The sequence below is a fragment of the Pagrus pagrus genome, assembly GCF_965226575.1.
Source record: "Pagrus pagrus genome assembly, chromosome: 15".
Lineage (NCBI taxonomy): Eukaryota > Metazoa > Chordata > Actinopteri > Spariformes > Sparidae > Pagrus > Pagrus pagrus.
In genome coordinates, this window is record NC_140199.1 from 9,653,335 (window position 1) to 9,668,509 (window position 15,175).

The 15,175-nt window shown below is 42.0% G+C and overlaps 1 protein-coding gene across 4 annotated transcripts in view; it reads right to left on the reverse strand.

The window, feature by feature from the left end:
- The window catches only part of grid1a (glutamate receptor, ionotropic, delta 1a), a 245,317-nt gene that overhangs the window by 89,689 nt on the left and 140,453 nt on the right, over window positions 1-15,175 (reverse strand). For all 4 annotated transcript variants that reach the window (XM_084375778.1, XM_084375779.1, XM_084375780.1 and 1 more), the window contains exon 3: window positions 10,334-10,618. In XM_084375778.1, the coding sequence (XP_084231904.1) occupies window positions 10,334-10,618 (285 nt within the window). The remainder of the gene's footprint in view (window positions 1-10,333; window positions 10,619-15,175) is intronic.

The window sequence follows — 15,175 nt, forward strand, 5'->3', positions numbered from 1 at the left end:
CTGTCAGACCGGGCTGTCCAGGCAAAGTACCGGCTGCCCCGTGCGGAGATCCAACGGCCGTTGGATCTCTTTGCCTGGACAGCCCGGTCTGACAGTGCACACACACACACACACACACACACACAGACACACTTATGCGCTGATAAAGAGGTGGGTGATCGATTTGCCTGGCATCGATTGATTCAGCACAGCAGCACCGCGGTGGACAGCTCCCACTAAGAGCTTCTTAAAAAGCTTCTTTGGCTTGATCTTAAGGTTCTCCTGAGAAGGCAGTTAAGAACGCATCTGGGAAACACCCGTATCTTAGCGCTCCTTCTTAGGCGAACCCTTCTTAAGAGCCTTCTTAAGTCCTTAAGAACGATTGAATCTGGGAAACGCGGCCAATATCTGTATGTTTCTTGCTTCCGCTTCTTCCTACCATCACAGTGATTAACATTTTCTCACCGGTTCCTGGTGAGATTTAAAGCTATTTCCTGACTGACATTTATATATGGCATAACATAACACACGTATCTCTCCCTTTCAATACCTTTTCTTCCTTATTTTACCCTCTCTTTGATTTTCTCCGTCTCTCTATTCTTTGTAAAGCCAATTAACTGAAGGTCACCTGTACGTTCACCTCCTGTGAAATTACCCTGCTGAGTTAGTTGACAGTGTCACAGACCTTATGGCCTAAATGTAGCGTTCATTTAGATGAAATAAGGTAACGCAGTAAGAAGCATAAGAAAATATGATACACAAAAACGGCTCGCTTCATTTTCTCAGATCTGTCACTGACCCTCGCATCACGTGTTACAGACTCTGCAGGAGATATCCTTTGTGTTTGTCTATGTTCAGACCCTGCCTGTGTTATAAATGCACTTTCTACATTAGGAACCACCTCCAACTTGGGACCAAAAGCAGTTTAATCAATCTCACACCTAATCCCAACCTAATTCTCTCCTCCTCTAACAGAGAGCCAGTCACCACAGGGTGGGCAGAGACAGATGTAGCTGCTCCACAGTCATTACTAAGCGCATGTTAACTTAGACAGACCTGCCAAGGAGCCTACCGACGCTCAGGAACATCGACCCATCCTTAAGATTTCCTATAATCGTGCCTCTGTCGCCTTTTATACTCTCCTTGTTATGATAAAATGACAAGGCAATTTTACAGAAGCTTTTGTTTGCAGATAGGCTACCCACTGTCCACCCTCCCACACAGAATCAATAGCTGGCATCCTTTTACATACCCACAACTGTGAATAATGTGCAAGAACACCTTAGAAGGCAATTACAAAGGCATACAGATAAAAGTGTAGTGTTCCCAGAGTGCATCAGAACGATGCTCCGCCACTTTTTCTTCTCCTCCAACGGAGGGAACACATCAGCAGTCCACATATTCTGATTGAAATTCATGCACATTTTCTTAAGCATCATGGAAGATGTGCTGATGGATTTACAATAACCGATGCATTGGGCCACATCAGAGGTGGGAAGTTAGAAAGTACAAATACAATTTTTTTTCAGGTATCTGAATTAGTGTTTCTGACAACTTTTTACTTTGACTCCCTACATCTTAACACACATACCTGTATTTCTCACTCCCTGTATTTACAACAGAGGCTTTAGTTTTATGCATTTGAGGGGAATTAACGATTATTTTGCACACCACCTTCCCAACATCACAAGACTGATTTCGACCAATCAGTGCAGAGCAGGCACAGCAGAAGTAGCGAGACTGAAACAGACAGAGAGGGAGACTCAAACGGGGCAGAAAAGGCGTGCTATATCTGCAGAGATCCTGCAGCCCTCTGCCTGTATACTCTCATTTAACAACGCTTTACCAACCCAAAAAGGCAGCGTTTGACATCCTGGGAATGAGACTCAACAATTAAATATCTCTCTGGTGTGTTTACAAACAGCTCGGACAAATCCAACTGATTCTACCTTAAACACCTTACACCCTAAAGTTGTCGCCAGTTGTCGGTAGCCTTTAAGCGGCACAGTACATTTTTTCTCCAGTCTATAGCTAAATAACATTGATAAGTAAAGATGAAAAAGCAACCTTAAATGTACCATTCACTCTTCTCAAAGAGCCAGCACAAAGCCGGCCTCTTAAACTCGCCCAGCTTGTGCTGCATCCACAATGCCTTCAGGAAATTAAAGCTTGCGGAGCTACGTCTCATAGCCTAGCCTATTAGACGAGCTTGACCTCCGACTGCACTGCAACTTTTCCTCAGGATGTTTTCAACCCTGCTTCATTTGCTCGGCACAAGAAAGTAAATTTAATTGTTCAAAAAAAAAAAAAAAAACCTACTTGTGCTCATTCTGCTTTATTACTTAATGCCACAAATTACAACCTACCACATCCATAGTACCACCGAATAATATTGCGTTTAAGTGTTTTTTATCACATATGTCTTGCTCTATAGCTCACCATACCCCAGTGTATGCTGCCTCTGAGAACAACGAAGCATTCAGTGCTATTAGCTTTTTCAAATGGCAATCAATATACGCATAACGAGTCCCTCCTTACTAACCTGTTTTAAACAAGAAACACGTAACTGTGCTGAAGCAAATAGCACTCCACTTGCCGTTTCATGGGAACTTTAACCGTGCACGTGCATGCATGACATTGCCAGCCCTAGGGACATCATAGAAAATAATTTGTGTTCGCAGTCCTTGAACAATGCAGGCTGATTGGTTTAGGGGTTGATGAAACAAGTTTTAGTCAGTTTTCATGTTTATAATGATGGATATTTAATACCTGATCGCACAGTGAGAGATGACTCCCACTTTGTATTCAAGGTGTGTTCAGTGGCTTACTGTTCGAGCAGGTGTGGGCCAGATAGACATGCATGTTGTGTCACATTTCAAACAAGGCATAGCATGACAGACTTATTCAATTTGCAGCCACTCTGCTGAACGCTTTCTGTTTAAAGACATGGTTGGTTTTAAGAAAAACAAGCAGAGAAGAGAGCATGAACCTCCATTGTGCCTGGTCATGGTCAAATGTAAAATGAAACCGAATGAAACCACATCTTTCGATTCACTGCAGGAACTCAACCCACAGCGGTGGATTCAGAGTCATTTAGATGCATGAGGAACTCTTGTTTGTGTATGAAAGTTTCGTTTGAAATCTGAGCACTCTGGTCAGTTTGAGAAGCCCACAATCCACAAGGGGCTCCTGGTCCTTGACGGCGAAGCGAGAGTTTACCGTCAAGTTTGTTTTTCAGTGGGAGAGATGAACTTCCGTGGCCTTGACTTGCGCTCGGCCTATTTTGTTCTTTTCAAATAAAAAGCTGAGGCATTAAGAGTACCCTTCAGCTCTGTCAGAGCACATCACTGAAATATGTAGCAGTAGGATGTTTTTAAAACAGTATTGGTTATTAAAAAAAAAACAAAGGAGAAACAAAGGACAAAAGAAAAAGAACAAAAACAACGAAAAACAAAAAAAGCTAAAGTGTCTTTTGGTTAGCACTGGGCTGTTATAGGATTATCATATCATTGTGTCCTCTCTCATTTGCCTGAAGGCACTAAAAGCAAAACCACAAAAGAATTAGCTACAGTCGTAGTACAGCGTCGTCCTTCTTCTTCCTCTACGACGGCACAGAAAGGAGGTTATTTCTGTCACTGTGGAAGAAATAATGCAACACACTCTCACAACAGGGAATCAAATTATGTGTTGAAAATGTACAGTGACAAATGGAACCAGAAGAGGTGACGCCTTAGAATTTGTTTACATAATGTGCCTTTTATGCAGCTGATGCATTGGTGGAGACTGAAATGAATCAGCTTCCCTGACACACTTCATTACACAGAGCCACACTTTGCCCCTGAGGTCAGGAAAGCCAGCTGTTTAAACACAAAACTCACCCTGTGCTCTACTGCTGCAGAACGGCAGTGTCGCTCGCACCATACGAAAACAAAAGGATTAAAGAAACATGATTGATTATAATAAATAACTGTCGATATATATATATATATATATATATGTATATATATGGACAATTCTTCCTGCGTGCTACAGTGTGATGCCTGAGGCTACATACAAGTAGGTGCTCTATCTATTTTAACATCTGCTTTTATAGACTAATGCACCATCAGCAAACTGATGGCACAGCGGCCCAGCGAGACACAGCCTTATCACAGCACATCTAGAAATCCATCAGACACAGCCCACGCCTACTTTACATGTTCGACGGAGACGGCCTCAGTATGTAGCAATCACGCGTCTAATGGATTTGCAAATTAAATGTCCTCTTTCAACACGTTCACTCTTGAGAGTCTGCTCATTTCGGTATGGGTTTTAACTATCAGATAAAAAAATAATAATTGAGTGAGATGATCTTTCCAATCTCAGAGAGAATCAGAAACGACTATCTTCCTATAGACAGTTATATTAACGTTACACTAGATAGAGAACCGCACTCTGATGATCACAGATCAGCACAGTGTCAAAGTCACAGTCGATCAGAAAATCTGATTTTGGGCTGAGGGAAAAAACACATTCCTGAACAGTGCTGAAAAGACTCTGCAGTCCAAGATATTACTGAAACCACTGGTGCCAGGAAAGAGGGAACGATGAGACTTTTTGTCCCCACACTTCAGGTGTTATGGTACAAAGTGGCACTTGTGTTTATGTGTAATATAGGCATTAGTCATGGTGCACTGACGATAATGCCTGCCTACTCTTATTGTGCTACGGGCCGAGCCTTCCCTTTAGGGATGGTGGTCTGGTGTGTGTGAGACTCAGTGTGGTGAACTGTGAGTCTGTCCCGGTGTGTGTGAAAGAGGTACCAGCGTGTTGCAGAGAAGGTGCATGCTATTATTACTTTAGTCAGCCATCAAGTGTGTACATAAGCAGCGTGATTACTAAAAGGCTGTCTGCTGCCATAGAAAGGAGTCCAGGTCCAGACTGTGAAAAGCTACCAGCAAGGAGCCAGACTGAAATAAATTATAATGACATAAAACCATAGCTTCTCAACAACCATTGAGGGATGTGGCTCTGGAGAGGGAACAAATGCAATCACGTTAATCAGAGGATCAGATGATTGATGGCTGGATATTAATAAGGAGTTAACACAGCCCATGCAATTTCCTCATGAAAGCATGTAGTCAAACATTACCTACATTCCCCCCCCCCGCTGTTTAAACCAATTCAGCCTCACTGACTGTAACTTCTATTAACCTGCAAAGTCTCTCTTGCATCCACCTGGATCCACATCCATCACATAAGTTTAACAATCCACAGGTGAGACAAATATATTTGGCTCTGACTCAGTGCATCAGACAATGAGTCATGTTGTATATATAGACTAATGTGATGAAAGCACTAAACCATCTCGCTACATCTTGAGGCGATGTCTGGGATCTTTAAAATAGAACATAATAACAGCCATCGGTATAATAATTGGTGGAAAATGTTCTAGTCAGGTTGATAACTCAGGATAACAGCCAAGTTTCCTTTATAGACTTTCTCCTATTTTCTATTTGGAATAAAAAGCAAAAAAAAAAAAGAAAAGCCTCCTGTGCCACCACATCTTCTCAAACTTGAGAGGAGAGCTTGACGCTGCAGAGTTTATCATCATTTGTTGATTTCGTTACAGCATTTAAGGCCTCATCTACATTATGGTGGGCAGGCAGTTCAGCACTTTAGGTCTTTCCATTTTTTCTATGAAACTTGAGCTGAAACAGTTAAAAAGTGAAAAAAATGCCATAAATTTGCTGTTTCCATTTCCTCAATTGTGATTTTTCCTGCTTTCCTACAGTCTTACAGGACGGTCAACTGGATATCTTTCAGTTTTGAGCTCCTGGTGGGACAAATAGTCGGCTTTTGTAGGCCATTAGTCACCTGTTTCAACTCTATGAGTAATACACACGTCATGTCTGGCATACTTCAGCAAAAAGGTCTGCACCACAACTATGAGGGCTGGCACAATAATGTGACAGCAAAGTCGGCGTCACACTGTTGTACTTCCTGCTCTTTTCATGCTAAACATAGATTGAATGCTGAAGAGGGAAGACAGAGAGGCTTTGACAAGGTCACACTGAGAACCTGATCTAAGCTGCCGTGCTGCGAGTAAAGTTACATAATCTGATTTCCGCTGTTTGATTATCACTGATCTGACAGAATGAGTTGGAAGTGATGTGATGTTCAAAACCAGTCTGTGCTTCTGAAAGGTTAGCAATGATGGGAAAGGTGATGAGAGTAAGTAAGAACAAAGACTAAAGTAGAGTTAGCAATGCGCTGCACCCTAAATGTAAAAATACATCAACTTATATAATTGAGAGATAAGTAAATGAAATGACTTGTGAGGGAGCTTGGAGTGCATTCAAATTTTGAAATCCTCAAATGATAACAAAAGAAAAATAATAATAATAACAGCAAACACCTTTTTTTGCATCCTGAAAGGATTTTCTTCACCTTGATAAAACCTTTGTTTTGAAATTGCAAAATTATTTAGAGAATTAATTAAACTGACTTCAATCTGAGGTCAAACAATGTTTCAAACTTTTCTGCAAAAAAAAAAAAAAAAGTGCTGAAACATCTTCAAATCTGAATTTGAATCAACCTTTATCAAGCAGCGCGAATAGAGCCTCTGGCTGAATAAATTAAGTGTAATAGACCAAATATTGTCTAATTAAATGTTGCGCATTGTTTCACTCTTTCTTCCTCAGGCTATGCTAACTGTTGGTAAGCAAATTTTACTAACTTGGTATCGCACATTTCACATACAAGAACAAGACACTAGGGGCCCTAGATGGTCTAAGCCCAAAGCGCTAGTGCGTTTAAGGCATGTTCAAGTCAATTTAGCTAGTTAAATGGCGGATAACTTGGCCGCAAAGTGCGGTGCACGGCGCAAAGGGGATGTGTTTAGACTTTAGACTAGAATTAGTCGTGGGTGTGTTTTGGGCGGGACATAAATGAAACCAATGGAAGTGTCGTCTCCCTTTCAGAGCCAGGTGCGCCAGGGCCTGGCACACATAACCAGTGGCGCTCGTCTTCGCTCAGGGAGAGGGATGTGATCCTCAGCTGCTGGACCCTCTGCCCCGCCATTTCACATTCATCTGTTGCGCATTTGCGCACGAGGAACAGATGATAAACTTCATTCATTATTTCTTTAACTCCTGACTCATTTCCTTTGGAGAGTTTAGAAACACAGCTTTTAGTTTTATTGATTAAACGTGCCTTGATATTTGTTACAGTACATTACTGCGTTCACTACTGATCAAGGTAAAATGTGGCAAAGTGTAATGGAAACGGACTTGGAAACGTCCGCCTAAGTGTTGGGCTGCCCCTAAGTATTGGGCAGATTAAAACACGAGATCTGCCTTCTTCAAAGTAGTACCTGAAATAAACATAAATGCCATCTTTCCATCACATTTAGCTTTGACTCGCACTCTTTTAATTACATCATCTCATCATCGCACTGTCTTCTTCTGTAATGGTTTTAATGGCATTAGCATTATGAGTATTAGCGTCACCAGCTGTTTAATCCGATGGATCAAAAGAGGATGTAATAAAGCAGATATTACAACTTTCTTTCAGACGGTGCTTTTATAACCAATAACCTTTAACCCTGTTCTGTAACAAATCCAATGTTCAGGCATAAAATTTTACGCTCCATACCAATGGTCGCATTCATTCACAGAAAGGCTTTTCATCTCTATCGATTAGACCTTTCCTTGGGATTGTGTGACATCTCCCTCACTCTTTTAGGTGTGCAGACTTTGGCGAACTGAGAAAATCCACAGGACATTTTCCAACAAAACTAAAGCTGAAAAGACATCTAATCAGTCAGACCACTTGAAAGCGCCAGTGTGGGTGTGCAGCACAGGTTATTGAACCTTGGCACTATTGTGGTATCGACCGAAATAAGTCTCAAAAATACCAAATTCTGTGATGTTGTTTACTTATTCTTTGAGCCTTCTGTATTTCAATCGAGACTGAAACCTTTTGGCTTGTTTTTTATGAACGAAAAAAAGGGTTTTATTGGAAAATATGTTTAGATTTACTACCAATGAACATTTCCACACAATTTCCACCCCAGTTGAAGATGGTAAACCCAGTTATCCAACTCAAGTTTGAGAAAGATGGATTACATTTATCATAGGTAACGTGTTAAATTACTCATTGCCACACACACATGCATAATCTGAGTAAAACAGAACTGAACTGCTGCAAGCGTTTCTCTATCCTCATACATATTAGTTCAAACTCAACACTCACTATCTCTTTAAATACTAAGTAGTGCCAACACAGATCTGCAGACAGTACTTCTCCTGAGGCAGTGGTGTGGGTCACTGTAGTGCTGCTTCAAGGCAGGCACCACGGGTATTTTGACTGTTTTGTGATGAGGATCCTAATTAGCCGCTACATTCCTTAATTAAAGGAGTGCAGCGTTAAACAGTGTAACACAAGCGCAAATGTCAATGGTGCCGACTCTGTAGCACCTAATTTAGCAGACTTAGAAGGGCTTTTTTTCGTTAGAACTAGTATTCCCATCCATTACTTCTCACCAATACTGCCTCGTTAAAGAGTTACCTCTCACAGGACTTGGGATTTAAGGCTATAGCCTGGTGCCTTGGGCAGGGATGGGGCGGGATGTTGTACATAACGAGTTCCTGATGGGACATGATTCAGTTAATGAAACTGTTATGCAACTGAGGTAAGAGTGCTTGAATTTTCCTAAAATGCAAAAGGATGGAAGGGTGATGGATAAAATGGATGGGAAATGGATAGCAAGAGATCAGACAGTTACTGTAGCTTGCCAGCTATCTAGACAGACAGCTAGTCCAAAATAAAGACAGATAGACAGCTAGACAGTTACTGTAGCTTGCTAGTTATATATAGTGGAGTCTAACTAATAGATAGCTGACAGAGTTATTAGATGGACAGCTTGTTAGAAAGAAAGATGGCAAGACAGTCAGGCAGACAAGCTAACTAGCTAGTCAGACGGTTAGCTAATCAAACAGAGAGCTTGCAAGTCAGGCAGACAGTTAGAGGGCAGCTAATAAAACAGACAGAGAGCTAGTCGGACAGGCAGGATGGAAAGACCAAGACAGACAGATAGCCACTTCAAGCTAGCTAGCTAGTTTGACAGACAGCTAGTCAACAAGAAACAGATTAACAGAGAGTAAGTTATTAGAAAGCTAGTCAGAAAGAAAGACAGCAAGGCAGTCAGAGTGACTAGCTAGTTTGCTAGTCAGACAACTAGCTAATCAAACAAGCAAGATAGTCACACTGATAGTGGGACACAATGGTTCAGACAGACAGGGTGGATAGATAATAGACAGACAGCAGGACAGACAGCTTACAAGCCAGTCAGACAGATATCGACAGCTAACCAGAAAGAAAGAAAAGGTAGATAGCAAGACAGCTAGTAACACAGACAAACAGATAGACAGACACTCCTCCATTGTGGGATTTTAATCGATCCATCTCAAAGCTGAGATTGCACTTTCTACAAAGAGGGCCAATGTCAGAGACGAATCAAAGGACAGATCTCCGTAAATGTGAAACATGTCACATAGATTCAGCACAGTGGCAGGCCGTATAGAGTCCAAACAGTAGGGTGGAGACTTGTGAGGGCGTAGTGGGTGGCTGTATTCCCTTAGGGCTTGCTTTACTATACACTAGATCAACTGTGGCTTCCACTGTCCTGGAAAAAATAAAACAGATTTACACTCCCTTCTAGATTGCACTCTTCCAAGCAGTAAAAAGATTAGCCAGCAGTGGCAAAGTATCATCTGAGGAATGTCAATTCAGCGATATATTCTCTTCATCTCTCTTGCCCTTGTGCGGTCTTGCCAATCACTCTTCGAGCCACAGTCCTCTGCCTTTTGCCAAATGTGGGTCAGGAAAGGTTCGGTCCACAGGGCAGCCGTGGTGAGAATAACGAAACAGAGACGGAGAACATCTGAGAATATATCAAGCTCTGTTGAGACACATCCTCATTCTCTGGAGCCACAGATGAGCCAATTAGGCTCAAACTTGTCTCTTCATGAGGATGCTAATAATGCTCAATGTGGCGTTGAGATCTTGTTTTTTCCTTCAATCTGTACTGAACTTCAATTCATCTTCCAGCAGAGTGTATCCACGGTATGTGTGTGTTTTTATGTGTGTGTGTGCGGTGATGCTCTTTCATTTTAGTTCCCACTCAGTGTACAGATTCTCGGTGTTAATACAGCTTTACCTAAACAGCAGTCTGATCTCTCCCCCCGACATGAGAGGTGGTTTTGGAGCATTTGCATTTAAATGAAAGAGCCGGGATCATCTTACGTACAAATGCCGTGTTTATAAGATACATTTGGCCATCAGCGGCTCTCATTCGTTCATCTCGACTCACCGTAGTCGCTCTCGTAAAAGATGATGAACTTCTGCCAGTGCAGCTCTGAGACAAGGGTGAGCAGGACGTCGTTGATGCGAACAGGTGGACGGGCAGCCAGTGTGTAGCTCTCTCCGTCTGGGCTGGGGTTGAACTGGCAGGAGGTGCGGGGCGAACCATCCCCGTTTCTCTGGATGAAGAGGTGGGGAATGTGCATTGCATCTGTCAGAGACTGCAGGGCACTCGCCGCCGCGCAGCCCGTCGACGTGACCAGGGCGAGGATCCCCTGGTTCATCAACTCGCATGCTGGACAGAGGAAAGAGGAGGAGGATGAAGGACGAGAAAGGGATAGAGGAGAAGTAAAGACGGAAGAAAAAAGAAAAGAGAAGAGGGGAGGGAATGAGATAAAACATGATTAGATATACATCCAAGTCAATTCTCCTTGTAATCAGTCCCTACAAGATTTTTTATTTTGCGAGCACTGTACATTATTCAAGAAAGCACGCTCAACTGGGCTTAAAAATTCTAAGATGATTCTTTGTGTATCCTTCTTAGGATTACATCTGAGCCTCTGCTGTTGAGAACGGATCACAGAAAGAAGGGGGTTGGTACTGAAGTTGTATTATAATGTGTAGATGAGAGATTCAGTGTGGGGGGGGTGGCTCCTCTAATCCTTGTCCCCAGACAAAAATAAGACGGCTGATTAAAGCGAAAAGGCTTGTTAGAGGTAACAGTCACTTGAAAACAGCAGACGAATCACAACGAGAGTCGGTGTGGCTCAGACCATCCACCGAGTGGGAGGAATGTGTCACAAGTGAATATCAGGAGTGTATTTTAGATTGACACAGAAGGTTGGATGCAAAATGATGCTTCCCATGAGTCCAAACTAAGTGCTTCTCTCTTTCATGTGCATATGGTGAAAATCAGCAAACCAGCACAGATTAATCCTGCAGACACTCGCTTGTAATGTCTGTGTTGGGTCTTAACGTCCCCGACATTTTTATTTACATGTGTAATTTGGGGAAAGTCTGTTTTAGATCCTCTTAGAGCATGTCAGCGTGTCTGCTGGGACAAAATGCCAAATTTCCATTAAAGATGAAAATGCCATCTCCGACATTATTAATACGTCTGGAATTGACGAGAAAAGCTGTTCCGTCTAAGTGGTGATAAATATTTAATGACAGCGGGTAGACTTGAGGTTGCAGTGATCTGACATCTTAGACATCCATTATTTGCTCTTCAAACTTTCTGACGGTTGATCAATAATCTCAAAAAGATGAGTCATCCGGCCAAAATGACCACGTCTGTCCTGCTACTTGCAATAAACTTTGCTAGAGATAAAGTTTAGTCTCTTTGACCTTCATCGGGTAAAGCATATTGACCCGATGAAGGTCCACGGATCTTGCCTGTGGATATTTCCTGTTACGTCTACGAGAAACTGAAGCTGTGCATGAGCCTTAAAGGATGAGTTCACCCAAAAATGACAATGTAGTCATTGTCTATTCACCCTCACGTTGATGGAAAGTCAAACGTTTCATAGTCCTCCGCGGCAAAACAGCGTTGCAGCACTCCTCTAAATAACTGAAGTCGGCGGGGACTTGTTGTAAAACATAAAATAAGTCCTCAAGCTTCACACAGCGGGTCGGCATAATCCAGCTTTTCCAGAAGCCCAGAGATCCCAAATTGATTTGAAAAGATGTTATTTAAATCTTTTTATTCAAAGCCGATATCTTCACTGTGGCTGGTAAACTTAAAGCGTACCCCATCTGAAGAGGATCAATCAATGCGGGATCTCGGGGCTCCCAGAGACTGGGATAACGGCGATGAGCCTTTTTTATTTATTGATTTTATTTCTGTTGTTTATTTTTTTGTTTTAAAATAAGTCCCAGTCTGCTTCAGTTGTTTAGGAGAGTGTTGCAACACTTTACTGCTTTGAAGCTCCAGAAATGTTTTGTTTTGACTTCCAAACTTAACAGTAGGTTGAGTAGATAATGACTGCATTTTCATTTTTGGGTGAATTTACACTTCAACAGTCGAGTGTAAAGTTAAAGTACAGATCATAGCTTCTTTTTGTTATTGATTTGTGCTTTTTATGTCACAGTCTCTGGTTCTACACAGGCTAAAACTGACTGTACATCCAATCAGGCAATTTTCCCAAGATTCAAGATTTATTCCAATTTTACTTCCTCATTTGAAATCACAGCTTATATTACTCTCATGCTTCTAAGACGAAAAATCAATATTCATATCTGTTGACCGTTAACTCATGACCTGACCTTTTTGTAAAGCATACAAACCATAAAGCAAGACATTTGCATCCTCTCAGGTTACAAGATGCAAAAAACAGACACAGGCAATTAACAGGAAAGAGAAAGTGATGTGAATCCAAATGCAAAACAGTTTAAATGAATAAGACTGAATTTGCATTTAATTTTGAGCCCTATCTCTGTTATGAGCTGTATAATCATCTTCTGCAGGGATTGTCTAATTTTGCATGTGACACGAGACGGGCTACGGCAAATGGTGCCTTTAAAATTCAAGTCACTGTTTCGCACACAGCAGGGCCCTTATAATTTCAGCATAAACAGCTGAGCATATTGTACAAAACAGCAATTAAATGTTCTCTCACTGCATTTCATAATATCGCCTAATTATACAGTCCACTTCAATGACCACAAGATTTCGCGCAAAGCATCAGCAATGAGCCCAAGACCGTACGAACCCTCACGACGCACGACGAGGACTGCACGACGTGGACTTATCATAAACATACACAGGTAAGTTAAATCCACCATGACGTTAGAGGTGGTGTGAAGAAGGACGTGAAGAAAAAGGCATTAGGGATGAGGCGAGAGGTCTGAGAAAAGGAGGGATGATAAGAGGGGGCGTTGAATGGAGCCATACTGGGAAAGGCTTGTGTGTGTGTGAGATGGTATAGCAGAGGGGGAGGACTATTAATGTGACAAATGACGATTTCATCTGCTGACTGCAAGCACAGGACTACATTAAGGCTCTGTAAATCACTAGTACATGGGCAACTAAATAACATAGTGAGGAGGAGCAGGGAAAGTAGGGATGTCAGGAAGCAGAGGTGGAGGGAGACGCACTGTAGCTGTTCTTGCCGAAGTAGAGCAAGGACGAGAGAGCAAATGAAGTGCAGGGATTATTTGTTGTTTCTTTGCATGAATGCTCAGGAGAGTGCACGCAAAAGACAATGTTCTTCTCCGGAGGGAAGGAAGCTGTGAATTACTGTTTCTATGTTTGTGTGTGTGTGCGAAAAAGACTTACATAGATGCCAACATGTGCAACAGGGCATTTGGCAAACACTCCTTAGTACAAGATGCAATGCCGATCCTCTGCACAGTAGGAAACCATGTGATTGACAGTAATACAAATCTAGAGCATGGTTTAGCACTGATTCAATGACTAAACGTGTCAGCTGGTGACAAACTTTGTACTGACAACAGAGACTGAGTCTGTTTTGGAGTTGCTGGTTCCATGATGACACGTTTTCTTAGATGCAGCATATACTTCACAGGGGCTTGACACACCTTACACCTCAAAGCTTTGCAAGAACTACATGAAGACAAATTAAGAACAAGGAGACCTGACTGTCATGGACTTTCCTCCACAATCAACTGACCTTAGCCACCTCCATTAAGCATTTATGCTTGTGGAGTCCATGCCAGCAGGAACGCAGGAGACGCATGGACGAAAACAGACTAACCAACAAAGAGCAAGGGGACAACACAGGCTTAAATACAAACTAATATAACAAGGTATATAACCTTTCAACCCAAAGTTTGTAGACTAAATAAATTAATAATTAATGGAATGATCCAGCAGATTCGTTGATAATGAATATAATTGTTAGTAGTAATTCAAAAGAGACTGTGGTCACTCTTTATTTTCTTCCTGCAGTACTGTTAGTGCTAGTTCGGCAAATTACCGCAGCACCACTTCTGCCATTTATTTTACTTGGTCCAACATCTGCTGCTAATGCAAGTAGTTCCACAATATTTTACCTCATTTATGCTTCAGAGTGGTCCTTTTAGAAATGTACTTTTTCTTTGTCTATCAGTACCCCATACCCCACATCCCTTGGCCACTGGTAGCAAATTGTGGCTAAAGTGCATCTGTGGCCATTTTGGCTTCATAATGGACACCCCGGGCCCATTATACAGCAGACAGCCCACTGACAGGAGGCAGGAGAGCTCCACAGTCATTGGCAAGGATGATAATGGTGGAATAATGACTCTTAAATGTTCCCCCTGAAGTAGAAAGGGCCATCACTCATTCCCTGCTGACTTTCTGACATGGAACGTCATCATATAACAGCAGTCTTATAGATACGCCTTAAAGGAAAAGTTTCTTTTTGCCAAGATTATCCATATGTAGCATCCTAAATCTGCATGTATAGATGGAAACGGCTGGATGGATAATAACAACAAGAAGTTACAACGGCTTCTTTCTTTGGAAAAGATTTACTAATTGACCAAACTCACGGTGATCGTTTTCATCTCTGTAATGGTATGTTTGATCTATGGATGATGAATTAAGTAGAGGTAGATGAATTTTTAAACACGTCTAATCATCACCGCATATCTTTAAAACCCTGATACAATAACCATTACAATGAGATCACGTTGCTCAGCTGTCAGCAGACTCAGACCGAGACTAAAAACAGGAAGGGGCTGAAAGATTGTACGTGTTTCTTTCATGATCCTACACTCATGACAGAAACCGTTATGAGGGACATCTGTTGTGTGGATTTGGGTTGCACTCAAGTCTTTGCCTCGTCACACCAGTTCAGTTATGCACGGATGGTCTAGGGAGAGGGAAAAATGATCATCAAGACACTAG